Here is a 26,681-nt window from a genome sequence, read left to right as displayed (position 1 = left end):
GTGTAGTATTATGCTTGTAATTACTGCAGCAGTCTACTTCTCTCTGGGTGAGAGTGTTCATCAGGGAAGGTGCAGGTGGGGTTAGAGGATGAGCGAGAGGGATTGTGGCCAGCCTCCTTTATCCCTTTTCAGATTAGCAAGAGGACTATATTGTACATAGACTATAAACAGGCAAACAATTTCCAGGAAGCATAAAAACATTCTGAAGATCACACACCTGGCAGGGACTTGGCAGCTAGAAGGTACAGAAAGTGTTAAGCAGTCAAACACATGAGGCATGGGAGGGCAATGTGTTGATGGTGATTGGTTAGATGTACAAGTCCAAAGGAGGACAAAAAAGTTCTATGTTGTTCCTGTCTGTTTCACCTCGCATGTGCCACGAGGCAGTGCAGACCACAGGTGTTCGGGAACCGTTTGAAGAGTGAATGACAGAACAATCCCAGAATGACCTAAGGAAGACCGGCAAGAATATAAAATTAGGTCAATCATAGAAAGTCTCAGGGAATTCAAGTTTACTAAAAAGCACTCCAGGATCCAGAAGGAAAGCCCAAGTACAATTTAAGGTGAAAACAAACCCCACATGCTGATCAATTAAGAGGCATATGTGCAGAACCTCTTCTGGCCTGATAGCTCTTCTACTCGGGACCCCTGGGCTGTCTCTGTCTCTTTGCTGTCGCTGCATAGGATGTGCATGATTATTTATCTTTATTTCTGAAAACAATTTCTACCACCAGGTGAGTGAAAGAGACCTGAGGTCTGGATAAAGAATTTATATTAGCAAATAGTTTTGAGTATCTACCAAATGAGTGTGACTTTAAAACCCCTCATATCTCAGTGATTAACCTGAGAGGATTTTCTGTCTATGCAGTTTCCTATTCACGTCCCGAGTGGAGTTAATAACAGGACCCACCCCCTGGACTGCTGGGAGGGCCTGAGTCAGAGAGATGTGTATAGGTACATGCTGCTGCTGCTGCTGCTGCTGCTGTTGTTGTTGTTGTTATTATTATTATTATTATTATTATTATTATTATTATTATTATTATTATTATTATTATTATTATTACTAACCAGGTTAGGGATTTTAATCCTCTATCGCACAACTCAAAAGTTTACCATAATGCAGGTGGGGAGGGTGGGGTTGAGGATCTAGCTCAGTGGTAGTGTGTGCTTAGCATGCACAAGGTCCTGGCTTCAATCCCCAGTGCCTCCATTAAAAAATAAACTTAATTACCTACCCCCTCAAAACAAACAAACAAAAAACACTTAAAAAAAAAAAAAGAACAAAAAGTCTGCTGTAATTCAGTCACTTCACTTCACTTTGCTGGAGAACATGATGTGTTTCTCTAAGGCAAAGGTAGTATATCCCACTATGTACTTTGGGCAATTAACACATAACATTGCTATTTACTTCTACACATTAAAGCAAATATTAATTAGGCAAAGTCCTGGGTCTTCAGTAAGGCTGTAGCTTTAGGTGCAGAAGGTTGCTATTTTGTAGAATGGATATACAAAGAGATATTTCAGAGAAACATCAGATCTCCCTTTACAGCAAGCAGCACTGGCAGTTGCTGCAGATGGACTGTGGGCTTCTCGAGGTGAACCTAAGCTGGCAAACAGGTTCAAGTTTTCCCAGAAATTACTGCTTTTTTCCCTTCAGTGGGAAAGGACAAAGCCAAAAATGACAATGCTAAGTAAATGGAGAAGTCTCTATTTCTACAAAATAACCTAAGTTTAATAAAGCTCCCCCAAAGAGTTACAAATTTTTAAGTTGTATCCTTTAACTTAAAAAAGTAATAATCTTTGTTAATTTAAAAATATATATATTTGGCCATTATTTTTCTGTATCGTTTCTATGTAACTAATAGTGTGTGGGCATACACTTACAGTGCTAGAAAACTGATGCAACATATCGCTTTAAGGGGGAATAAAATGATCATCCTGGTCCACATCTCTTACCTTGATTCATAGCGCAAATATTTCTATTCTTGGAGCATTACTGCAGCTTTGGTGCTAAGAAAATTACCGGTGGATGAAGAATGATTCTGCAGCCTTTCATCCTTAACAATTTTCACGCCATCTCCATCAGTCTGACTTTGCAATCGTGCCATCTAGTGTTCAAACGTCCTCAGTACAACAGCTCAACTTTAGAAGCCAAATAACACAGGAAGTAACAAGCAAGTTACCTTTAACACAGTGTGCTTGGGGAGAGACAGTGTAACCAACAGCCCATCACCGAAACACTAAAACAGATTTCTTCTAAATATATATTTCTTGTTTATTTTTATTGCCTCATTTATTTCTTGTGTTTAATTCATAAATATTTTTATATATTCTATGTATATATAGTCACACAAATTATACATGACACACTCCACATGTTGAAATTATACATACTTTACATTTTATTTTTGTATTCTTCTCTGTCTTCCTATAACTTTAACAAGAAGATCATTCACTTTGAAGGCAACACAACAATCCAGTCGTGCATTGGGTTGGATTTGAGTGGACTGGATTAGAGTGGAATCAAAAGATGGAAAGCGTTTATTATAATATCTGATTGCACTGCATATCCTGCCCAGGCTGTGGTTTTGTTGCTGCTGCTGACTGTGCCTTCAAGGGTCAGGTGCTTTGCTACATAGAAAGTGAAGCAGAAGGGATTGCATGAAATAGAGCAATTCGCCAGAAAACAAACAAAACTAGTGTCTTCCTTGCCTTACCTTACCAATGAGACTATTTTAGGTCTGTCTTTTTTTTAAAAAGAAAAAACTTTTTTTGAAAGTGTTTTTAGGAGTTAATGAGTTTGGGCCAAATGTTCAAGATGTCTCAGAGACATGATTTTTATTCCCTTTACTGGCCTTTGAGATGATTTCTGTATTGTCTATCAGTTCAGCATTTTAAGAGAAAAAAGTTCATTTATTTACTTATGAAAACAATAAAATTGATTGAAGAGAGACTCCGTCAGGTCACCTCCATCATTTTAGCATCTGCAAAATGGTTGACGATATGCTCTGACTGGCTCTGACACTAAATGGAAAACCCCAGCCCTCGCCCTGTCTGATTCTGAGGTGGGTGAAGTCCCTGGTCCATGAGGCTGACTTCTGCTCAGACCTAATCCAGTCCTGCTCTGAGCTCTGGTCTCCCTTAGCCTTTTGTCAATTCCTCGAGGACAGGGCGCTCCCTCCCACTTTGGGCTCTGTTTGCCTGCCTTACTTTAATCAGGAATGCCTTCTTTTTTTCTTCACTCTCACTTAGTTCATTCTTACACCTCTTTAGACCTTAGCCTAAGCACCGTTTCCTCAGAGAAGCCCTCTAGCTCCTGGATTAGTCCTTTCTTGTTATTAGATGGCATCCACTACTTTTCCTTATTACCATTCACCACACTTTGTAATTATATACTTGTACTACTGTCCGCTTAGTATCTCCTGCTCCTACTAGATTATAAATTATGGCAGGCTAGAATATTCCTTGTTTAGCCTCTTAGAGTTCTGGCCACTGTGTTTTCTGTAATGCTCAATACAGAGTAGATACGTGGGAAATTGCTGGCGAAATTCATCTGAGTCCAAACTTGAGCACTGAGATGCCCGTTCCCAGCCCCCATATAGATTTGCAAAGGCACCTCTGCTTTCATGTCATCCTTGGGACAAGAGAAGAGTCACTGAGGCAGGAAATCCCAGTGCCTGCATTCCAGCTTCTGAAGGAATACTCTCTGTGACCTGCGTCTTCCTGCAGCACAGCCTGGGAGCAGGGTGTACGCTCCTCTTCTTACAGAATCACTGACCTTGTTCACACCACTCTTCCTGCTTCTTGGGAATCGATTGACCTTTCACTCCCTGACCGCCAGTCTCTCCTTCCCACGCTCCTGTCCCCCACCCCCCGAAACCAAACCAAACCAAACCAGAACCCACTTCCTCTTGTCTTGACTGTCAGCCATCTTCATGGATCAACAGGGAGATACAGAGTACAAAATATACATTAATATTTCAGTAAATCATCCTGTCACTCTGGTATTCAGCAGAGAATAAAAATAAATTTTGCACATTTCACAAAGGACATGTCAAGTTTTCATTGTTTATTTTTGTAGCACTTTCCTTCTCTTTCTAGAAGTCTCTAAGGGTTCCCAACTCTCAGAATATTAGACAAGCAATCATGCTGAGATCAATCATCTTCAAAATGAGTTTTTCTTAAAAAGTCAAAACATGTCATACTAAACTTCAGGTATCTATAACCAATCACCAATGTCTTCTAAAGAATAAGAAATGAAGTTAGGATCCAGAAGTGATTCATTTTGACATTGCATATATACCTACACACATACGTAGATTGGGTATTTTGGGTACATTATATTATACTTTGTCTGGTATGCATGTTCTCATTGTTTTATGAAAGCAACACTTTTGCTTAATATCAAATACACACAAAAGAAAAATGCTTGCACTTTTGAATATTTGTAAACCACACCAAGGATTCCAAGTGTCTCTTTAGGTCCCTCTCCTTCCCGCCTGCGCTAACATCTAATAGGCGTTACCTAAATGTGTGCTTCTGGAAAGCCAGATTGACCAATTCAAACACCAACCCATATAGAAATCTGACTCTTAGATGTATGTTTGATGAAAAAACTGATTAAATAGTATATAAAGTTCACTCTACAGAGAGTCATCACACTTCTATCTCCACAGCAACACGGATGTACACACAGTGGCATCGCTTCTTAAACTGTATCTCCGAGAGCTCCCAGAACCGGTCATTCCTTATGCAAAGTACGAAGACTTTTTGTCATGTGCCAAACTGCTCAGCAAGGAGGAGGAAGCTGTAAGTCGATGCATTTATTTCTTCAAAATATTGTTTGGGGTTTGTCAGTGTTCTTTGTCTTTAATCTATAAATTTTCCTTTGCCGCAGCCTTGGATTGTTTTCCACTATTCCAAATATTGACATTACACCCATTTAGAATTTATGCACACAACTCAGGTCCCAGTTTTGATCCTCTCTTTCATCAAAAATGAAAAATGTAGCAGAATAAATGAACTCGGCACTCCTTTCCACTTTGTCCCCCTACACGGTGAATTGTGGAGCTGCGGCAGGCCAAACATTCCGTGAACAAAGCGGATGCCTTATTTCATAACCCTTTTCCATTGTGTCCCCCTACGTCATCTCAGACGGTGAGTCCTACCAAAGCCTGCCTCCTGCTTTTTTTTTAAAAACAGCTTTATTGAGATGTAATTCATATACCATACAATCACTTATTTAAAGTGCACAATTCAGTGCTTTTTCGTATATTCTCGGAGTTGTGCAACCGCCACCAAATTCTAATTGTAGAATATTTAGTAGATTCTCATCATCACATAACAAACCCCATACCTGTTCTCCCAGCTCCTCCTTCCCCAGCTCTTGGCAACTATTCATCTATGTTCTGGATATTTGCCTATTCTGGATATTTCATGTAAATGGAATCACTCAGTATGCTTGTCTTTTGTGACTGTCTTGTTTCACTGTTTCCAAGATTCATTCCCATTATACCCCATAAATCAGTATTTCATTCCGTTTATTTATTTGTTCATCAGTTATGGGACATGTGTTGTTGTTTCCATTGTTTGGTTATAGTTAATAAAGCTGTTATGAACACCCATGTACAAGGTTTTGCAAGGACATATGATCTCATTTCTCCTGGGTGTATATCTAGGAGGTAGACCTCCTGGGCCATGTGTAGCCCCATGTTTTGTAAGGAGGCTCCACCATTTTAAATTCCCACCCGCAGTGTGTGCCGGTTCCAGCTTCTCCACGTGTTTGCCAACCCTTGTTGTTCTCTCTCTTTTTCATCATCCTAATGTGCGCAGTAGTTTGACTTACATTTCTCAAATGGTTAATAATGTCAAGCATCTTTTCATGTGCTTATTGGCTATTCGTGTATTTTCTTTGGAGAAACATCTCTTCAGATCATTTCCCCATTTTTAATTGAGTCATTGGTCTTGTTACTGAGTTGTCAGAGTTCTTTATAGTTTAGGTTACAAGTGCCTCATCAGGTATATGATTTGCAAATGTTTTCTCCCATTCTGTGGGTTGTCTCTTCCTCTTCTTGACGGTGTCCTTTGAAGCACAAAGGTTTTCATTGCAAAAAAGTCCAACTTACCTATTTTACTTTTGTCATCTGTGTCATGTCTAAGAAGGCTTTAGCCCAAGGTCATGAGGGTTTACTCCTATATTTTCTTCTAAGACTTCAGTAATTTAGCTATTTTTAAAAAAAATTTTGGGGGAGGGAGGTAATTAGGTTTTTATTTATTTATTTATAATGGAGGTACTGGGGATTGAACCCAGGACCTCGTGCATGCTAATCATGAGCTCTACCACTGAGCCATACATACCCTCCCCCTACAACTTAGCTCTTACGTTTAAGTCTCTGATCCACTTTGGGTTAATTTTTGTTCACAGTGTGAGGAGAAGGTCCAACTTCATTCTTTGGCATATGGACATCCACTTGTCCCAGCATCATTTGTTGAAAAGACTAATTGCTTCCCCCATTGGGCTTTCTTGGCACTCTTGTTGAAATTGCTGCCAGTTTTTGCAAATGAAGTTTTATTCCATTTGTTATGTAATATTGTCTGTGGCTACGTTTGCACTACAACTATAGTGTAGAATAGTTGAGACAGAGACCATGAGTCCCAAAAAGGTGAAATTATTTACTATCTGGCCCTTTACAGTGACAACAGATCAGATTACATTCTTCATTAGCTTTTCTGGGACAATTTACATTTTAGAGGAAGTTCTACAATGAGAAGAATCAAAGCAATTAATCTCTTTGTGAAACACCTGGGAAGATCAGCCTTTCCAACCCTCCATCCCACCCCAAATGATGTTTCCTAGATGTCAGAGACTTATTCGTCAGTAGACGTGTGTTTGTCTGTTTTGGACATGCTAAAAATGAGAAGGACTCTCACTACATCGAAGCTACTGTTTTCCCCAAATAACCATATTATAAATGAAGCTATCTTCCCTTTCAGCCATTGTGAACAAATGTTAAAAAGGTTAAGAGCTTCACTTAAATCTGTTTCTTCACAAATAGCGCTTACATAGATATTTGAAACGCTTTCACATCTTTGAAAATATTCCTGGAAAGTTCTCTGTGATGGTGGCAAGTTTGCAGGACAGGATCCTTCACTGGTAATATGTGAAACTAATTAAAAAACAACTGTATGTCCATTTTCCATGTGCTTTAATTCCAAAGCCAGCACTTAGGTAACGTTTTTTCTCTTCTTTATACTCAGGGTGTTAAAGAATTAGCAAAGCAGGTGAGGAGTTTGCCGGTGGTCAATTACAACCTCCTCAAGTATATCTGCAGGTGAGAATGGCCCTAAAGACAAAACTACATTTTAAAGGACTATATTTAACCTGACATTAATTTGCTTTTGACAGTGGATACAAATCACCTAACTGCTCTGAGCTCCAGTGTTGGCCTCTGTAAAATTAAGAGGTTTGACAAGGTGATCTCAAAGGTTCCCCTGAGCAGGAAAGTTGCTTGATTTTGTCATTTGTTGTCTCTGAAGTTTCTCTTCTTGCCTCTGCATATTAAAGATATGTTGTTTTGAACCTCCATCAAAGTTGTTTGAACATATACCACGTACCATTGTTTAACAGAAGGAGCATGTATCTTGGCACGAGAAATACCTGCCTGGTAATCCAGATTCTACCCCTGAGTACTTACGTGTCTTTATGCAATTTTCTTGTCCTCTTTGAGTCTAAGGGTCCTAATAGGTTAAAGGGGTAGTGAAAACACACATTTCACAGAGATGTTTTAAAAAATTAAGTATATTTTTAAATTATGTATATATACATATAGTGAATATTAATAAATACTGTTTTTTCTCTCAAGACTCATTGAAAAAACTTTTGTAACTCAATTCTGCTAGAGCAATATTATACCTGGTAAAGCTCTCTCTTTCTCTATGACCATGTTTAACTTAAGGCCAAGGATGGTGAGTACCATGTCTGTGCCCCCATTTAAGAAATCAAGTATGTACAATTGAAACTTACTAAATTTAAATAAGGAGATTAGTGATTGGCCCTACAAATCACTACAAGGTATCTTAAATGATAGCTTCCCAGTCCATTTTTAAATAAAATTCAAATTTTTAATTCAGTGAAGTGTATTATTTGCATAGGTTTTGTATAATGATTAGATAAATGTTCAGCTTACTGGGAACTATGGAGTTTAAGACTAACACCAGACACTGTGAAGTTCATTGTCAACTCTAACTGAGAAGGAATTTCCAGAACCCCCTACCAGAACATTTTCCGGTGATAGTTACATTAAGGAGACAAACAAGACCTTAGGTTTCAGAATTTGAAAAGGCAAGAAATAGTTTCACTGATGAGATAGACTTATTAACATGTAAAAGTTCCATCCAAGATTCTGAACTCATTCAAACTATTTCAGTGGTTGAGAAAAGGGTAGACAGTCTCCTTAAGTAAAAGAGAAAAAGGCTTTTTCTTTTTTTTTTTTTTTTTTGAGAACAGTATTGCAAGTTCATCTCCACAACAGAAAAACTTAACTTCTCTTAAAACATTTAAGCAATCTTTTAATTTCAGCTATTTCCAATAGGAAATGATAGTTTGACTTTTTGCCCTTCAGTTTTGCTATAATTTAGGCTGTGTAACAGGAGTGAACATGAGGAATAGGCACTTTTTAAAACAGTCAAGGTATAGTAGTCAGGAGTGCAGACCCGAGGGTCAGATCACTGGGGTTCAGAGCTCAGCTCTGTCACTTATTAACTCTGTGTCCTTGGAGATTTTTAACCTCTCTGGTGCCTAAAGTGTCTCATCTGTAAAGTGGAGATAATAATAGTATTTACCTCCCAGAGACGCCTTGAGAATTTAATCAGTTAGCACAGTGACTGACACATATGATGTAGTTTTTTTAAAATAGCACATAAAATACTTTTTTTTAAAATGTTTTATTGCTTCTTTGTCTCCTCAGTACAATTAGTAAGCCATGAAGCAATAGAAGTTCTTGTAGAAATGAAGAGAGGATGGGGAGTGAACAAAAGCTGGAAGATTATAAAAATAGTCCCTCCTACTAAAATCATTCGGGGAAAGGACCATTTCATGCCTCTTATTCTTTGGCACCTAACCAGTTAAAAAAATTTGTGCTTGCAATTTTTCATATCAGTAGAACTGAGGTTTTAATTTAAACCATGTTGGATCTTATTTTTAACAGGCTACAAATTTGAAGCTCTCAAATTACTCCACCAAGAGGATTGAATCCTCCTCTCTGAAATGAGAGATTGTACCAGATGATCTTGTTTATAATTTTTGAATTAATACGTATATAAATTTAACACTGTATTTAGAGATTGGAAAGAAACCCATATTCTTGGATCTCAAGTCCACCTTTGCATCATCCAAACACACTTGTTCCTGTGACTGACAAGGGAAACCGAGTCAAGCCAAGCCAGGCCGGAGCAGATGTTTGATATGACCCTTTCTGAGTTTGATCTTTAATAATTTGCAATAAATTTTGTCCACATTTGACTGAGAGATGTTTGATTTTCTAAATAATTTTGTGTTTATAATCATCTTTGAACATCTTCTGGTTCATAGATTTCCCAGTAACCCTTTCTCTTCTACTGACAAATTTGACCCCATTGTGTTTTGTTCGTACTCATACCCAACAGGTTCTTGGATGAAGTACAGTCCTATTCGGGAATTAACAAAATGAGTGTGCAGAACTTGGCCACTGTCTTTGGCCCTAATATCCTGCGCCCCAAAGTGGAAGATCCTTTGACCATTATGGAGGGTAAGTAAATGACTATCTTACACTCTCATAAGAAGAATAGTCAGCTGTCTCTTGGTTGCCCTGACTCCACTTTCCTGTAAGGAATCTAGGGAAATAAGTGAATCCATGGTAACTCCATTTATGGACTCAAGTTCTTAACATGGAAAATCTTCTCTGAGAGTCAGGTATTTTATTTTGGAGTTTACTAAACATAACTTACTAAATGATTCCTCAGTAGTTTTATAAGAACTTCCATAAATCATCTGTAAAGTATCACACAAGAACCAAAAAAATATAATTCACTTTTTGAGGCCAATGCAAATTCTCAGAAAGTTCAAATAGTTACTATTTTAAGTTAGTATATTTTTTTATTAATTCTGGTTTTATCTGTCAGATTTCAAGGGGCAGAAAAATACAGTCCTCTATAAAATAATGCTGCTTATTTACATTGGGTTGAAAGATGGAGAAATTCTGATTTTTTTTAATTACAAAATGCCTCCAGTTCTCTTCTACGGTGAACTGCTACCTCTGTTTATGCCCAGCAGGCCTCAAGGCCTCAAGGTACATTTCTTACCTGTGGCCATCAGTAGTACCACTGATGCACAGGTCTTGCTGAGCTGAAGGAGTAAGATTAGAGGATGGGAAATCCAAGTAAGCAGCAGAAAAGAGAGAAGTAGACACAGAGGTTATTGGGAGATCTGCAGTGGGTATCCCTCAAGTCTTTGCCTGAGGGTTGATTTATGCTTGCATGCAAGGACACTACACTACTCTGGGGGGAGGGGGAAGTACCAGAAATCAGTGGTCTGGGCCCTTCCCGGGCCCTCATACCAAGCTTGAAATAATTGTGTTTCCCACAACCAGAGTAGAAGATCTTGATACTTAGGCATTGTGTAGAGTCCTCAGAAGGGTATTACCTTGGTAATAATGTTACAATTATGGACCAGTTCCTATAAAATTTTTAAAAGAAATTCTAATGATTCAATGGAGGTTTGGGGAGAAAAAGAAGGAGGAATAGGTATAGCACAAAGTAATTTTAGGGCCATGAAACTATTCTGTATGATACTGTAATGGTGGGTACATGATATTATGCATTTGTCAAAACCCAGATCTCACAAAGAGTGATTTCTAGTATAAACTATGAACTTTAATTAATAATAATAATGTATCAATATTGGTTCATCGATGAAGCCTAAAACTGTTAAAAACCTAAACTGCTTGTGAAGTCAGCCAGAAAGAGAAAGAAAAATACCATATGAGATCGCTCATATGTGGAATCTAAAAAAACAAAAACAAAGCATAAATACAAAACAGAAATAGACTCATAGACATAGAATACAAACTTGTGGTTGCCAAGGGGGCGGGGGGTGGGAAGGGACAGACTGGGATTTCAAAATTGTAGAATAGATAAAGAAAATTATACTGTATAGCACAGGGAAATATATACAAGATCTTGTGGTAGCTCACAGAGAAAAAAATGTGACAATGAATATATATATGTTCATGTATAACTGAAAAATTGTGCTCTACACTGGAATTTGACACAACATTGTAAAATGATTATAAATCAATAAAAAAAGTTAAAAAAAAAAAACCTAAACTGCTCTAAAGATTTCTCATTAGAAACTATGCAATTCAAAAGGACATGGATCAAAATAAAGCCTATAAGTGTCAAAAAAAAAATCCAACTTATCTTCAAACACCTAAATGTATGCCAGAAAAAAGTCCAGCATAATTTAAAGATATTTTTTCAAAATTAAAGCTTTAAAAATTCTAAAGCTCACACTATTTTCCATTCACTTAAAAACAACCAGCATGCAAATAATCAGAAGAATATGAACGATAGCCAGGAGAAAAATTATCTGATAGAAAGACCCAGACATAACTGGTATTGATTTTCAAATCAAGTATCTGAATAAATAACCTGTTTTAAGTGTATATAAAGAACTCATACAGTAATAATAAGACAATGAACACAGTGAAAATGAGTGAAAGATCTGAATTTGAAATTTCATCAAAGAAGATAAATAAATAACAAATAACAAAGAAAAATGCTCAATATCTTTAGTCATTAAGTAAATGCAAATTTATACTATGATGAGGCACCACTACACATCCTCTACAAAGTATAAAGTTAAGGTTGAAAATACTAAGTTTGGCTGGTAGAAATACAAAATGTTAGAGCCATTTTGCACGTATTAGGCAAGTTTTTATCAACTTAATTATTCACTAACCATAAGCCCCAGCAGAGCATTGTGCTAAGTATTTACCCAAGAAAAAAGAAAATATATGCTCACCCAAGACTTGTAGTCAATGCGGACTTTATTCAAAATAGCTCCAGTCTGAAAACTAATTGTCTATCGATTGTTGAATAGATAAAAAATATTGATACATCCATAAAATGGAATACTGTCAGCAATAAAAGAATGAACTACTGACACATGGATAACAATATGGATAAATGACAAAAGCATTATGCTAAGTGAGTAATGCCTACACACAGAAGACTTCATACTATATAATTCCATTTATATGAAATTTTAGAAAAGAAAAAGATACAGTGACAGAAAGTGGATCAGTGGTTGCCATGGACAGGAGGTAAGGGTACGGGATTGGCTTCAAAGGGGCACGAGGGAATTATCTATATTAACGATTAGGTGGTGTTTTCAGGACTGTCATTTGTCAAAATATATCATATACCTTACAGATAACGTGTACATGTGCTAAAAATGAAACATATGCAAGGTTATTCATTGCAAAAAACCACTAACTGAATCTACATTTACTAGAGTGCTGCCATATATGTGTGTGTATATATGTATGTATTTTAAAGTGCCTAGGTGCCTTCAAAGGAAAATTGAATTCTTATCCAACTCTTATGAAGAAAAGTACCCATAATATGGGATTTAAATTCAATGTGTATATAATTATATGAGCCTGGGGGACTTGCTGGAACATGTAGCCCAGTGGAACTCCCCAGTCTGCTTGGACTCTTCAGAATGGACTGGTGATCGTAACCACTCTGACCTCACTGTTTGGGCTTCCTGTTTATCATTAGTATTCTAAGGAAGAGAATGACAGAGAGGATGGATTACGAAGGAAGAAAAGACTGCATATAAAGACACACACATCATCACCACTACCAGGCTAGTCTGTCCTAAATGGCTATGAAAATTGAAACAAAGTCCCTTTACAAGGAACTACTGTCATTTATAATTCTGGAGACTAAATGAAAGCAAAGCCTCCTAAGGTAAAAGAAAGATACTTCTAAATCTCTAAGGCCCTGACACTCACTTCACAATCGTGGCAAGTGTATGTTGGCCTGGCTGTTCACAGACTCATCATGGAGACCTTGGGGTGTCTATCTTCCATTAATTAAATGCCCCACACAGTTCACAGCTATGATTAAAAAAAAAACAGTGATGTTTCAAATGGCATATTCCAGTGATGGGGAAAAGCTCCATTTTCCCAAAATAGGCAGAGTACTAGGCAGAGTCCTATACCATAGAGGCTGCTAACATTTGAAAGTGTGTCTGTTATACGGGCAGATAGCAAGCTAGAACTAAGAGCCCATGTCTTCAAACACAGTACACGATAGTGACAGTGTTGACAGCCATTAACTATGCTAAAATATTTTCTTCAGATTCATTGCTACATGCATTGAAAATAGGATGACAAATTCAGAGGTTACTAAAAGGGAATAGATGGATATATAATACTGTTAATTTCATTGTCTTTTTGCTTCCACAGCTCCGTAATAATTGATGATGATTCAATAGATAGTTCTCTTTTGTTTAGTTTCTTATTTAGAACAACACCAAGGTTATTTATTATTACTACAGTTTTAAATCCAACAGCTGAAATATATTAAGACAAGTGCATAACTTAACAGTGAGAAGATGAAGTATCACATTTCACCCTGGTCACTCATCATCTATGTGGCCATAGGCAAAACCATAACCTCTCTGAACCTCAACTTTCTCATCTGAACAATGCTAAGTCCTGTCTCACAGCCTTATGAGAAACTTAATTTAGAAGATGTAAGTGAAACACTTCCACCTAACACAGTTTCTCAGACTCTAACACACACAGGAATCACCTGGGGATTTGGCTGAAATGCAAATTCTGATTCAGAAGGTCTACAGTGGGTCCTAAAATTTTGAAGCTTCCAGGTGATGCCAGTGCTTCTATTCTGTTATTGCTGGTGTCATCTGGGAGCTGATTAGAAATGTGAAAAATCTCATGCCCCTCCCAATACCTATAATTTAATAGAAATTCCAGATAATTTGTATGAACATAAATGTTTGAGCAGCATTGGCCAGTATCAAACCTGACATATTGCAGATTCCTGATCTAAATATGTTAGAGGTTTTGCGTAGTTACAGGAGTGCACAGGATACAGATGGATATAATGTATTTTTTCCCATTTGAAATTTGACTTTGAATTATAATCGTTATAATCAGAGTCAAATCTTGCCCAAGTGTTGCTTTAAGCTAACGAGTGGCCTCATCCCACCCAGGTCAGGCCACTGACCTTTTTCTCATCTTGCATTGGTTAACTACCTCTTCCGCATTTTTGTTTAATTTATGAGTCAAAAGCATCTTACCAGTAAATATAAATGTCATTTATATCAATATGAAAATAATATTGCTATGAGATAATAAGTCATATACGAATGCTGTATACAACTTTAGGGTTTGCATTTAATCCTGAAGTGTTTACCTCCTTTCACATCTATTTACACTATTTTCCTATTTACTAAGTGAGCAGGGGATTTCTTTATGTAGTGCTTCATCGTTAATAAGTCAACACCTGTTCTGTTTCTGGGACATTATTTTTGTGCATTAAAAAATTCAAAATTAGAAAAAAATGTATTCTCTACATTCTACTCTCCAACAGCTAGTTGGCAGGTGTTTCAGTAGAAATCTACATTGTCAAAAGCACTTATCATTTTCTCCACCAAATTTATATAAGTATTTTACAGAAAGATTATATTTACTAACTAAAATTAGTTTCCCTGCATTTATTTATCAGAGATTACTCTTAGGAGCTTTTATCAAGATGATATAAGCACAGTTAACACACCACATTAATATATTTCAAGCCAAAGCAAAAATAACTAATGCTTGCATTAGCTTTTAGTGCTTTATTGTGGGTATATGAATAAAAATAACAGTTAAAAAGATTCTTAGGGAGTTGGGACATCCAAAGTTGTGAAACTAATTTAGAAGCCTAGTTAGTGGTGGCTGCCTGTTCTAATGGGTGGGAGCATCCAACTTGTAAGTCAGTGAGGAATACATAAAATGTATTTTGAGATTTCAGCTAATACACTATAAAACCTAATAAGTCCACTGATTATTAAGAAGTGTATTACTGCTTTTTATAAAAGATTAACCTTTCTAGCCACTGCTGACTGCATTATTTTTACTGTCTGAAATTTGTAAGATATTGACTTCTAATTCATACTTTACAGTGAATAATAAAAATACGAGGATCAAATGAGAACCATAGGTTTTTATCTATATAAGAGAATTGTTTTCTTCCTTGAAGGTCTTCTCTTTGTTTAAAATGCCCTGAAGCACTGATATTTCTTAAAGAGCAGGTTTGCTAGTGAACAGTTCTCTCAGTTTTTGCTTAACTAGGAATGTCTTATTTCTCCCTCATTTTTGAAGCATAGGTTTTTTGGATATAGACTTCTTGCTTGACTATCTTTCAACATTTTGAAAATTTCATCCCATTGCCTTCTAGCAATGAGAGATGATGAGAAGTCAGCTGTTAATCTTATTGAGAATCCCTTATGCATGAGTTGTGTCTCTCTTGCTGCTTTCAGGGTTCTCTCTTTGTCGACAGTTGACTATGATGGGTCAAGGTGTGAATCCTTTTGTCTTTACCTTACTTGGAATTTGATGAGTTTCTTGAATGTATAGATTCATGTTTTTCATCAGATTTCAGCAACTATTTCTTCAAATATTCTTTCTGCTCATTTCTCTTTCTACTTTCCTTCTGGTATCATTATGCCTGTGCTGGTATGCTTCATGGTGTCCCACAGGTCTCTGAGGCTCTGCTCATTTGTCTTCATTCCTTTTCCTTTCTGTTACTCAGACTGAATAACAACAATTGACCTGTTTTCAGGTATGCTGATCCTTTCTTCTGCCTGCTCAGGTCTGCTGTTGATCCCCTCTACTGATTTTTTCATTTCAATTATTGTAACTTGCAACTCCAGAATATCTATTTGATTCATATATTTCTATTTCTATTTACATTTATTTTTATGTTTATGTTTAATGGAGGTACTGGGGATTGAACCCAAAACCTCATGCATGCTAAGCATGTGCTGTACCACTGAGCTATTTCCCTTCCCCCTGATTCTTTTCTATATTTTCAATCTCTTTATTGGTATCTGGTGAGCCATTGCTCTTATTTTCCTTTGGTTTCTTTAAACATGGTTTCCATTTACTTATGAAAGCACATTTGAAAAAGTTAAAGTCTTTAGCCAATGAGTTCAATGTCTCAGTTTCCTCAGAGTCTATTTTTTCCTATACTTTATTTATTCTTTACATGCCTCATTATTTGTTTCAAAACTAGACATTTTTAATAATATAATAATGTGGGAACACTGGATATAAGACTCTCACCCTCCCTTTGTTGTTGTTGCTGTTTGTTGTTTGTTTAGTAACTTTTCTGGACTAATTCTATAAAGTCTATGTCATTTGCCATCTGTGCCATTGAAGTCTCTGCTTGGTTTGCTTAGTGGTCAGCTAAGGACTGAGCATAGATTAAAAGGCTAGAGCCAATAAGTCTCCCATTCTTTATCAAGGGGCCCTGAGTGCATGTTGGGGCAAACCTTCAACACTCAACCAGATGGTTTACAGCTTTGCCTTAGCCTTCAGTTCCTGCTTATGCAGAACCTCAAGATCAGCTAGAGGTGAGAGCTGGGGGAATTCTCAGTTATTGCCTGAGCATGCACACAGACCTGGGCATGCACAGAATCTTAAGCATTCATGAAATCTTCTAGGTTCTCAGGAATATAACAGAGTTTTTCAACACCTCCTATGGAAATCTCATTCCTTAGATTTTCCTCCTAAGCTTTTGGGTTAACTTATTGTTTAGCTCAACTGTTATACACTTGCTTCAAGCAGCCATGATTTTAAATGAAAGTGCCCCTAATTACTTTTGACAAATGCTCCTGAGAAAAATGTTGTTCATACTGGTCAAATTTCTAGTCAGATAAAATGAAGACAAGCCTTTTGAGTGGCATCTTCCAGAGAACCGCCAAACAAGTCAAACAATGACAGTTATTTGGGAATGGGGCTTTGAAGGGGCTCCAGCCCTGCTTTTCCCATTCTAGTTGCTGCCAGACTGCTGGTTCCCTTTGTGATTGTGGGCTGTTGGTTTTCAAGACTACTACAGAGTTAGGGAGAGGAGGAGGAATTAAAACACCACGGAGCTTGCTGTTCTCTACCAAGATTCAATAATTTTTCTTGAATAAACACTCTCCAGATTTCAAGCCTTTAGTTTATTTCCAGCTTTCTGAAAATGTTGATTAAGAATGTTTTTGTCAGTTACTTTTATGAAGGCAAGGATTTGTGTAGTTCTTTATTACACCATTTTGGCTGATGTCATTTAAAATGCCCTGAAGCTTTTTAATGATCAGCAAAAGTTGTATGGAACTTCATTGTCTTGCTGTATTATAAAGACAGATCATATATCTACTAGAGATTGTATGGGTTTCCACTTCAGGATGCCACTAAAATGTCTTGATTTGAGGCAGGTGTCAGATGAGAGATCACAGTGACCTCCTCAGAGAACGATTTCTCATAGTTAAATGTCAAACTTCAAAGAAACGTTGTATGACAATTAAGAGAGAGCCTGGTCTTCAGAACTGGCTACTTCTGGGTTCAAGCCCTGCATCTTCACTTTAATAGCTTTGGGACGTTGGTCAGGTTACTTACCTTTTATAAGACAGTGATAATAACAGTGTCTATTCATAGATTTGTTTTAAAACCCAACTAAACTAACAAAAGTAAAGTTCTTTGTACATTTCATGGCACATGTTAAGTGCTCAAGAAATCTCATCAGCTATTGCTATTATCATCATTAAGAATATATTTTGGCTCTGCCAATAATAAAGCTGAATGTCACCTGTACATGGCTCTTTAAGAGTCATATTCAAAATAGGAAAGAAATCAAAACTGTTTCACTCATACTACTTTGTTTTCTGTGCAATTCCAGGCACTGTAGTGGTCCAACAGTTGATGTCAATGATGATTAGCAAGCATGATCACCTCTTCCCCAAAGATGCAGAACTGCAGAGCAAGCCCCAGGATGGAGTGAGCAACAACAACAATGATGTTCAGAAGAAAATCACCGTGGGTCAGCTACAGAACAAGGAGAACAACAATACCAAGGACAGTCCTGTAAGGCGGTGCTCTTGGGACAAGTCCGAGTCTCCCCAGAGAAGCAGCGTGGATAATGGATCCCCCACAGCCCTATCAGGCAGCAAAACCAACAGCCCGAGGAACAGCGTTCACAAGCTGGACGTCTCCAGGAGCCCCCCTCTCATGGTCAAAAAGAATCCCGCCTTCAATAAGGGCAGTGGGATAGTCACCAATGGGTCCTTCAGCAGCGGCAACGCAGAAGGACTTGAGAAAACCCAAACCACTCCCAATGGGAGCTTACAGGCCAGAAGGACCTCTTCACTGAAGGGGTCTGGTACCAAAATGGGCACCCACAGTGTACAGAACGGAACGGTGCGGATGGGCATTTTGAACACCGATACCCTCGGGAACCCCGCTAACGGGCGCAGCATGAGCTGGCTGCCCAATGGCTACGTGACCCTGAGGGATAACAAGCAGAAGGAGCACGCGGGAGAGACGGGCCAGCACAACAGGCTGTCTACCTATGATAACGTCCACCAGCAGTTCTCCCTGCTGAGCCTCGACGACAAACAGAGTGTCGACAGCGCCACCTGGTCCACTTCCTCCTGCGAAATCTCCCTTCCGGAGAACTCCAACTCCTGTCGCTCGTCCACCACCACGTGCCCGGAACAAGACTTTTACGGTGGGAACTTTGAGGACCCTATTTTGGATGGGCCCCCGCAGGACGACCTTTCCCACCCCGGGGACTATGAAAACAAAAGTGACCGCAGGAGTATGGGCGGTCGAAGTAGCCGTGCCACCAGCAGCAGCGACAACAGCGAGACGTTTGTCGGCAACACCACCAGCAACCACAGTGCACTGCATAGCTTAGTGTCCAGCCTGAAACAGGAAATGACCAAGCAGAAGATAGAGTATGAGTCCAGGATAAAGAGGTGAGGCAGATCTGGAGCCCCTCTCTGTCCCAGAGGGTGTGACCGCCTCCTGCCCTGAGACAGGCTCACCCAGGGGGTTAAATATGCTGATTCCAGAGTCAGAGACCCAAGTTCAAGTCCTAGCTTCACCATTTGTCTGTAAGCTGTGCAATTTTAGGGAAGTTCACTTCATCTCTGTGAGTCTCAGCTTCCTAATGTGAAAATTTTAAATTCTGGTCGTATCTACCTCAAAAGCATGTAAGAAATCATTGCACATTGTCCCCGGCAGAGAATAGGTGCTCAATAATGCTGTCTCTTGTTAGTGGTAAATTAACGTGTGGATTGGTGTTAGAGGGCTGGAGAGGAGCGTGGGGAGTGGAGGTGAATGGAAAATAGAGTCTGTTCTCACTGATGGGAGGAGGATGAAATGAAGGTAAAGAAAAGTTGTAGAGCTCAGCAGCTCTTTATTGTTCATTCCTTCAATTGCTGAATGCTTGAGTGGATGTCTGCTCTCTGCCAGGCTCAGGCCCAGGTCCTGAGGATTCAGCAGTGAGTGAAACAGACAAAACCTCAGCCCCCATGGAATGTGCTTCCACTGCACTGGAGGAGACAAATGAATAAGTGAAACAGATCTCATGCTAAGTAGAAGACTAAAGCAGGGAAGCGGCTAAGAAGTGTTGGTGAGGGCTAATTCTAAGCGTAGGGCCTTGTAGGAGGTTACAGAGGAAGTCATGAAGGTACTGGGAGAAGGGCAAGTGGAAATGCCGTGAGATGGGCTGGGCAGGGAGCTCGGAGAGGTACCATAGAGCCTTCAGGATCATCTAAAGTCTTGGCTTTTATTGAGATTGGACTCCAGGGAGGTTTTTTGAGAGAAGCGATGGCATGAAGTGTATTCATGTGGACAAGAGAAAGTGTACCCTAAATGGGGAGCAAAAAATATAATTTATAAGGAACAATTGTGCTGAAATCTAATTGGTATCAATTGACATCTTCTCATAAGGTGACCAAGGCAAGAAGTTTGCTTAGCAACTTCAAGGAAGCAACCTGGGCAAGACAAGGGGCCTTGACTAAGCAGCCCGTGTGGACAGTGCCCCTGCCCGTCAGCTTTCCGTGGTCTCGAGAGGCAGGAGTTCAGAGAGTGGAGCCCAGGACTCACAGATACAACCTTGTGCTGGAAACCTGAAGGTCACCACACCCCATGTTTTCACTGGGGGCATAAAAAACCACGAAACAGATTGTTTTTATGTTCTCCTTTCAGCATTGTGTAGGGGACGAACACTGCACGCTCCAGTCAGGAGAAGGCCTGAGGCTCAGTTCTGCCTGAAGTAGCCCCTCCAGTGGCCTGAGCCCCAGTTCCAGGCTGTGGCCGTGGTGGACCTCTTCCTGTGCAGTTGTTCTAAGATCCTCACAGTCTGTGAGCATCAATCTTTGTCCTGCTTCAACTGCTTCCATGGCTCTAAACCCCACATGGTTTCTTTATTACATATAAAATTGACCTTATTTTATTTTAATGTTTCCCATCCACTTATCAATTATTAAGCCAAAAGACACATATTTTTAAGAGCTATGTAAAATAAATATAAACAAAAATACTACTTATATGTTAGATTGAGAAATTACTTCCTTGGAAACAGAAACTTGGCTTGAATTCTCCTATTTAATGCCAAGTGACAGGAGGTTTAAGTAAGAAGAAAACTGGTGTCATCGTCTTATCAGTTTACTCTTCTTTCTGAATGTCGTTTTTGGAACCACTGGCTACCAGAATTCTGAACTGCTGCTGAGATAACACTCGGAACTTGCACTGAGATAGGAAATACATTATTCTGAATGGCTGCAGATGTACACATTCATTTATGAAAACAATGGTGATGCATTCATGTTCCAAGTCTGTGGTGCATTTCATGGACTTCGATAAAACAGTTGAACCCTCCAACAGTATATCATCTCATTGGCCTCTCTCACTTTAGCATTTCTAGCCATGTAACAAGCAAAGGGAGGGGCCTGTAATAAAGTAGGGCAAGGGAGCTGGCTCATGGCCAAGCCACAGAAATATAAGACGTAGATGTTCCAGTTAATTCTTAATTATTCCTGTTTAGAATTATACATTTCTATATTCTTTTTAACTCTGCCCCACAAGTATTGATATTAGATGGACAGACAGATGATAGATACATACATACATATACACATACGTACGTATATACATCCTTAAATAGGTGATAAATAGATGGATATTACTTTATTTTATCAATCCTTGGTATGTATGATTTTTAGTTTTTAAACATGTGAGTTTGGTGTTCTTCTCCCTCTACTCCCAAATTAGTTTCTAGCCTTATCATATTGTGGTCACAGAAATTCATTTGTATGATATCACTTATTTGGTCTGGTAAGAAGTATTTATTATTTACTATTGGTTTGAGACTATATATATGACCAATAGATCAAATCCATTAATCAAGCTGTTCAAATCTTTTACACTTCCTAATTTTTATCAGAGAGATCTGTAGTTTCTTAAAATTTCCTAATTTTTGTGGATTTATCAATTTCTCTTTATAACTTTGTTGTATTTTATAGTTAGTAACTTGAGGCTGTATCTCTAGATGAATAAAAGCTCAGAACTGCTGATATCTCTCTGATGAATTGATCCTTTTATCATTATGTAATAGTCACTTTTCATTGTAATAATACTTTTTTGCCTAAAAGTCTATTTTTTCTGATATTAATATTGCTATATCACTTTTATTTTGATTAGTAACTTTCTGCTATATTCTTTCCATTAACTGTCAAATGTTGTTTCATTATTTGAAGACATATATTTTTTCAGTTCTGGAATATTTTTATCTATCACCTTTTTCATTTATTTAATCTCTCCCAATTTCTCAATTTTCTCCCTCTACAACCCTTACTAAAGTTTGTTGGACCTTCTTACTCCATTCTCCATCTCTGTTAACTTCTCTTCCTTATATTAAATTTCCATCTTTTTTCATTATGTGAGGCACTCTGGGTAATTTTTTTCAGATTTATTTTCCCAGTTATTTATTTTCTCTTCTGCTGATTTAATTCTGTCATAGCCCATAAGTAGAGCTTTTGTAGTCTCTTTTTCATAAAGACAATTGATGTTTCAAGCTCCGGGCTGAGTCACGTTCAGCCTTCTGCCTCTCTCATACTGGAGATCTCCTCCCCTCCATGTGACAAAGAAAAGCCTAGTAGCTGCATCTAGGGCTTCTGTCCAGGATCAGTACCCTCATGTGCTTCCATTTGCTGTTCTGTATTTACATTTCTTCCTTGATTCTGATACCTAAAGGTGCTCTTTTATTTCTTTTAATCCTGGCTGTGTATTTTAAAAATATTTTTCTTACATATTTTTTCAGCATTGCTCTGTGTTTGCCGTAGGAAGGGTCCCTTCTCTTTTTAACTCAGTCCATTAGGTTCCTGGAATTTTCATGCAAGTGCCTGATACACACAAGTGCATCAGTATTTTTTTTTTTAAAGGATTGGCTTCCTTGGTATTTAAGCTTGAATTTCTTCCAACTTTTTTATTCTAAAATAAATCGCTTTAGAAAGCAAAGAGAATATATTATAAAATAATTATGGGTGACAGCCTCCACACTACCAGGTTTCTGTATAAAAATGTGATCATGTGATCAAAATAGCCTTCTAAACTGATTAAAACAGATAAAAATCACGGAATGTGATTTTTTTTCCAAACCCAGTTGCTTACAAAGGGAGAGCAGATTCATTTAAGTGCTCTTTTGATTATCTGGATGAAATATCAATATATGAGACTCTTATTTCAAAACAGAAAAGTAATTGAGATTTTAATTTGAAAATTATTAGTAAAATAATCAAGATTTCTGAGAGCTACATGTGCATTAGCCTTTCAAATTTCAGTAGTACAGCAAATTCAAACCTACCTCCGGGACTTTAGCTCAGAATAAGAGAAACTTAAACATCAGCTATTACCAAAACACATCTTATAATAACCAAGTGCTTAATATTCCTCTTTGAACAACAACAATAATAAATTTTGTTTTTGAACTTGGTGCTTATGGAGAAAGCTCTGCTGTTTTTTAGGAAATTATCTAAAATTGGACAGTTATCCAAAAGGATACAGTTATCAATCTCTAGAAATACAAATCTAGAGTTCTTAAGGTAGATTAATTTGGAAAGCAATAGAAATTGCAGAGAGCAGGCTACTTGGGTAGACTCCATTGTCACAAAATGTCAGGGGAATTACCTATTCAACACATGTAATCTCTACTTGTTAATGTAAGGTGGCTATTTTCTGTACCACTTTTATAAGATGGGACTCTGTATGTCCCAGAGAAGTCCATTCTTAGCAGTGAACTTAAACTCTCTAATAATGACATTTTCACCATCATTCTCTTTCATTTGATAGAAAGCAAAAATGACTGTCCTCTTTTTCTTCCAACTTTATCAGACTCCCTGCCCCACTCCCTGGCCTTCTTTTAATAGTCAGATTTACATTTAATGATCCAGGAAGCTATGCGGTTTGGGCTTCCTCCTGCTTTGCCATTCTGTGCTGCATGACATTGGTCTCTGGCTTCTCTGAGCTGAAATTCATTCATTCACCATCAAATGACAATGAAGTGCCTCCAAGAGAGGTCTTGGGGTCTTGTCAAAATGATAGTAAGTCATCTTAGGAAATAGTAAATATATATATATATATATGTATATATATACACACAATTGTATATATTAGAATATACAATATTATATATGTTATATATATATATAAAACACCTTTTATTTGGTGGATCTTGCTTCACTGATTTGAAAGGGCTCATTCCGATTTCCTATGCATTGCAGAGACAGAGTTGAGAAAACATTCTTTACTCGTTTTGCATTTGTGTAAATTTGCTTTATCTCTTCTTCCCTCCCCCACCTTCTGTAGCTTAGAGCAGCGGAACTTGACTTTGGAGACAGAAATGATGAGCCTCCATGATGAACTGGATCAGGAAAGGAAGAAGTTCACGATGATAGAAATCAAAATGCGAAATGCCGAGAGAGCAAAGGAAGATGCGGAGAAAAGAAATGACATGCTTCAGAAGGAAATGGAGCAGTTCTTTTCCACATTTGGGGAGTTGACAGTGGAACCCAGGAGAACCGAGAGAGGAAACACAATATGGATCCAGTGAGCCTGAGGTCCCGCTGTCTCCGATGGCTCTGGGAAGGATTCTGGGGTTCTGGTGGGAATATTCAGCGGGCTCAGGTGGCTGGTCACCTGGCTGTACAGTGCTCTAAGGGGGGAAGGCATGTCATTTACCCATATGACCCATTCATATCTGCAATGTGTACCAAAGTTGTGTCATGCCCCATATGCTACTGTCAAGTGTTACAACTGGATATGTGTATATAGAGTAGTTTTTAAAAAGTAAACTAAAAATGAGAAGCATAGCTCAAGAATTATTTTATTGCAAGTCTTGTATTTAAAATGTTAAATCAATATGTTGTTGCAATTTAGCTTGCTTTCAAGCTTCACCCCTTGCACTTAACATAAGCTATTTTTGGCATTGTGTTATCATCAGCTTATTTTATAGATCAATATTTTTTTTATTTCCCCTTTTGCTGAGGAAATGAAGATAAGCAGATATATAAATATATATATAAATATATATATATATATATATATATATATATATATATATATATATATATATATATATATATATAAGATGAGCTATTAAAATCAAAAGAATACTTTGTGGCTGTGCTGTTTGTGCCAGTAGACATTGCCATGACCAAAAAGAGACATGTAAATGATTTTTATAAAATACAGGAGAATCACCAGGAAACTTTGAGATGCTCTTTAAATTCAGCCCTTGACATTGCTCAGTTTTCTTCATGAGATGATTTGCCACAGGACATTTTGGACTGTGTAAAAAAGTCTCCTTCGCAGTCTGCCTTGCCAGTTCCAAGATGCACTGTCTCCTATGCAGGATGCACCTTAGAAGGAAAAAATGGTTTTTTCTTTCTTTTTCTTTTTTTTTTTTTGAAAAAAAAGCATTTAAGCAGTCATGCCTTGAATTGCTCTTTCCCCTGGATGGTTATGAGAGAAATTCTTCCTGCCATTGGGAAGTTGAGAGACAGTACTTGCTAAACGACGCCCACGTGAACATCTGTCCTCCACACAACCCTCCCCCACCCCAACACCTGCCCTCTGGAGCCCGCGGTGGGCTAGCATCACCGTGTCTCTCTTGGGTAGGCTGCCTCCGGGTGTGCCATGAATTCTTCTTTCACTCAGGCCGACTGTCCTTTTGTCATCTAGGGTTCTTTCTGAACGACAGCATGCAGAGGCAGTTTGCAGCCAGAGGGAGGAGATGGAGAGGAAGGGAACTGGAAGGAGAGGGGGACAAGTTTGGAAGAAACAAGCTATTTTACTTCCAGTTTTTACAATACTGTTCTTCCTTGTTGGAAACATATTTATTCATGATAATTTTAAAATGTGAATCTTATGAAGTCCAATTTAGAGAAGTTTGTGAACATCAGTAATGATAACTTTCCAGCGAAGCCCAGGGCTCTCTGGAGCTAGACTTTGGGGAGACCAATCCTTCACAGTTCAATAAGGCAATGATTTTGAGAAGCAAAGCAAATAAATCTTTCTCATGCTCGAACAAAAATTTACAAAAGGCATCATGAAAAATAAATACTACTCGAGTTTATGGGATTTGCATTGTCTGAAGGGTCTATGTTCGTGTGTATTTATTTATTTTCAAGGGCAGAATTCATTCTTGTCTCTGCTGCTTTTATTTCTACCCTTTCACTGAGCGAGCTGATGTGGTCCTTTGGTATCAACCACTGTCTACCTAGCAATACCTTCTTTAGCTTTAGTTTCCTTCTCTCTTTCCAATTCTTTAACCACTCCTACCTGGATATCCTATAGGAAATTGAAACTCAAAATGTGCAAAAATGACCTCAATAAGTCTCTCTCCCTTTTCATCTTTTCCCAGGCCCTATCTTAGTTAAGAAAAACCTCAGACTCAACCAGGAAGCTGTGTGACACGATAGTGAAAATCAAAGGCAATGCAGTCAAACTGCCTGTTCAGATCTACAGTTTGCCGGCTGTTACTGCATCTTCCATACATCACTTTCTTCCATCTGTAGAATGGGAATAATAAAAATACTGCTCTCATAGATTTGTCATGTGGTTTCAATGAGATAGCTTGTGTTGAGGCTGAGCAGGGCACCTAGCATACAGGAAGGACTCCATGAACGTTAAATCTTATTTTTCTCTCCTCTGTCCTCTTCTCCATCTTCTTCACCTTTAAATTCACTCACCTAGTCCACTCAACCTCACCTTTTTTATTTCTCAATGTTCCAGTATCTCTCCTCTACTCTCATTTGCAGACCGCCCTTCCGACCATACTGGGAGCTTGCTAACAACATTTGACTTACCATCAGGATCATGCCCTTCACACAGTCTGTATGACTCTAGCCTTCAGTTTCATTCTCATCTCCTACCGTGTCCCTCCACACCTGCTATGCCATTTCATGCCTCTGGAACTTTCCACAGTCCAGATTTCGTCCCCATCTTGACTGCCTTCCTTCTATCTGACACACTCCAACCATGTGTGTTTTTTTGTTTGTTTGTTTTGTTTTGGTTTTTTTG

At 38.2% G+C, this 26,681-nt stretch overlaps 1 protein-coding gene across 7 annotated transcripts in view; it reads left to right on the top strand.

The window, feature by feature from the left end:
* Nucleotides 1-26,204, top strand: part of ARHGAP24 (Rho GTPase activating protein 24) — a 635,766-nt gene extending 609,562 nt beyond the window's left edge. For 5 of the 7 annotated variants that reach the window (XM_032498758.1, XM_014563767.2, XM_032498782.1 and 2 more), the window contains 5 exons: nt 4,677-4,809; nt 7,258-7,331; nt 9,664-9,785; nt 17,995-19,072; nt 23,967-26,204. In XM_032498758.1, coding sequence (XP_032354649.1) covers nt 4,677-4,809; nt 7,258-7,331; nt 9,664-9,785; nt 17,995-19,072; nt 23,967-24,210 — 1,651 coding nt within the window. In that variant the 3' untranslated portion in view covers nt 24,211-26,204. The remainder of the gene's footprint in view (nt 1-4,676; nt 4,810-7,257; nt 7,332-9,663; nt 9,786-17,994; nt 19,073-23,966) is intronic. The other 2 variants (XM_014563766.2, XM_014563765.2) reach the window with 1 other exon arrangement.
* The last annotated feature ends 477 nt before the right edge of the window (nt 26,205-26,681 follow it).

This window comes from Camelus ferus, chromosome 2, assembly GCF_009834535.1.
Source record: "Camelus ferus isolate YT-003-E chromosome 2, BCGSAC_Cfer_1.0, whole genome shotgun sequence".
NCBI classification, from domain to species: domain Eukaryota; kingdom Metazoa; phylum Chordata; class Mammalia; order Artiodactyla; family Camelidae; genus Camelus; species Camelus ferus.
This window is presented reverse-complemented; position numbering and strand designations above follow the sequence as displayed.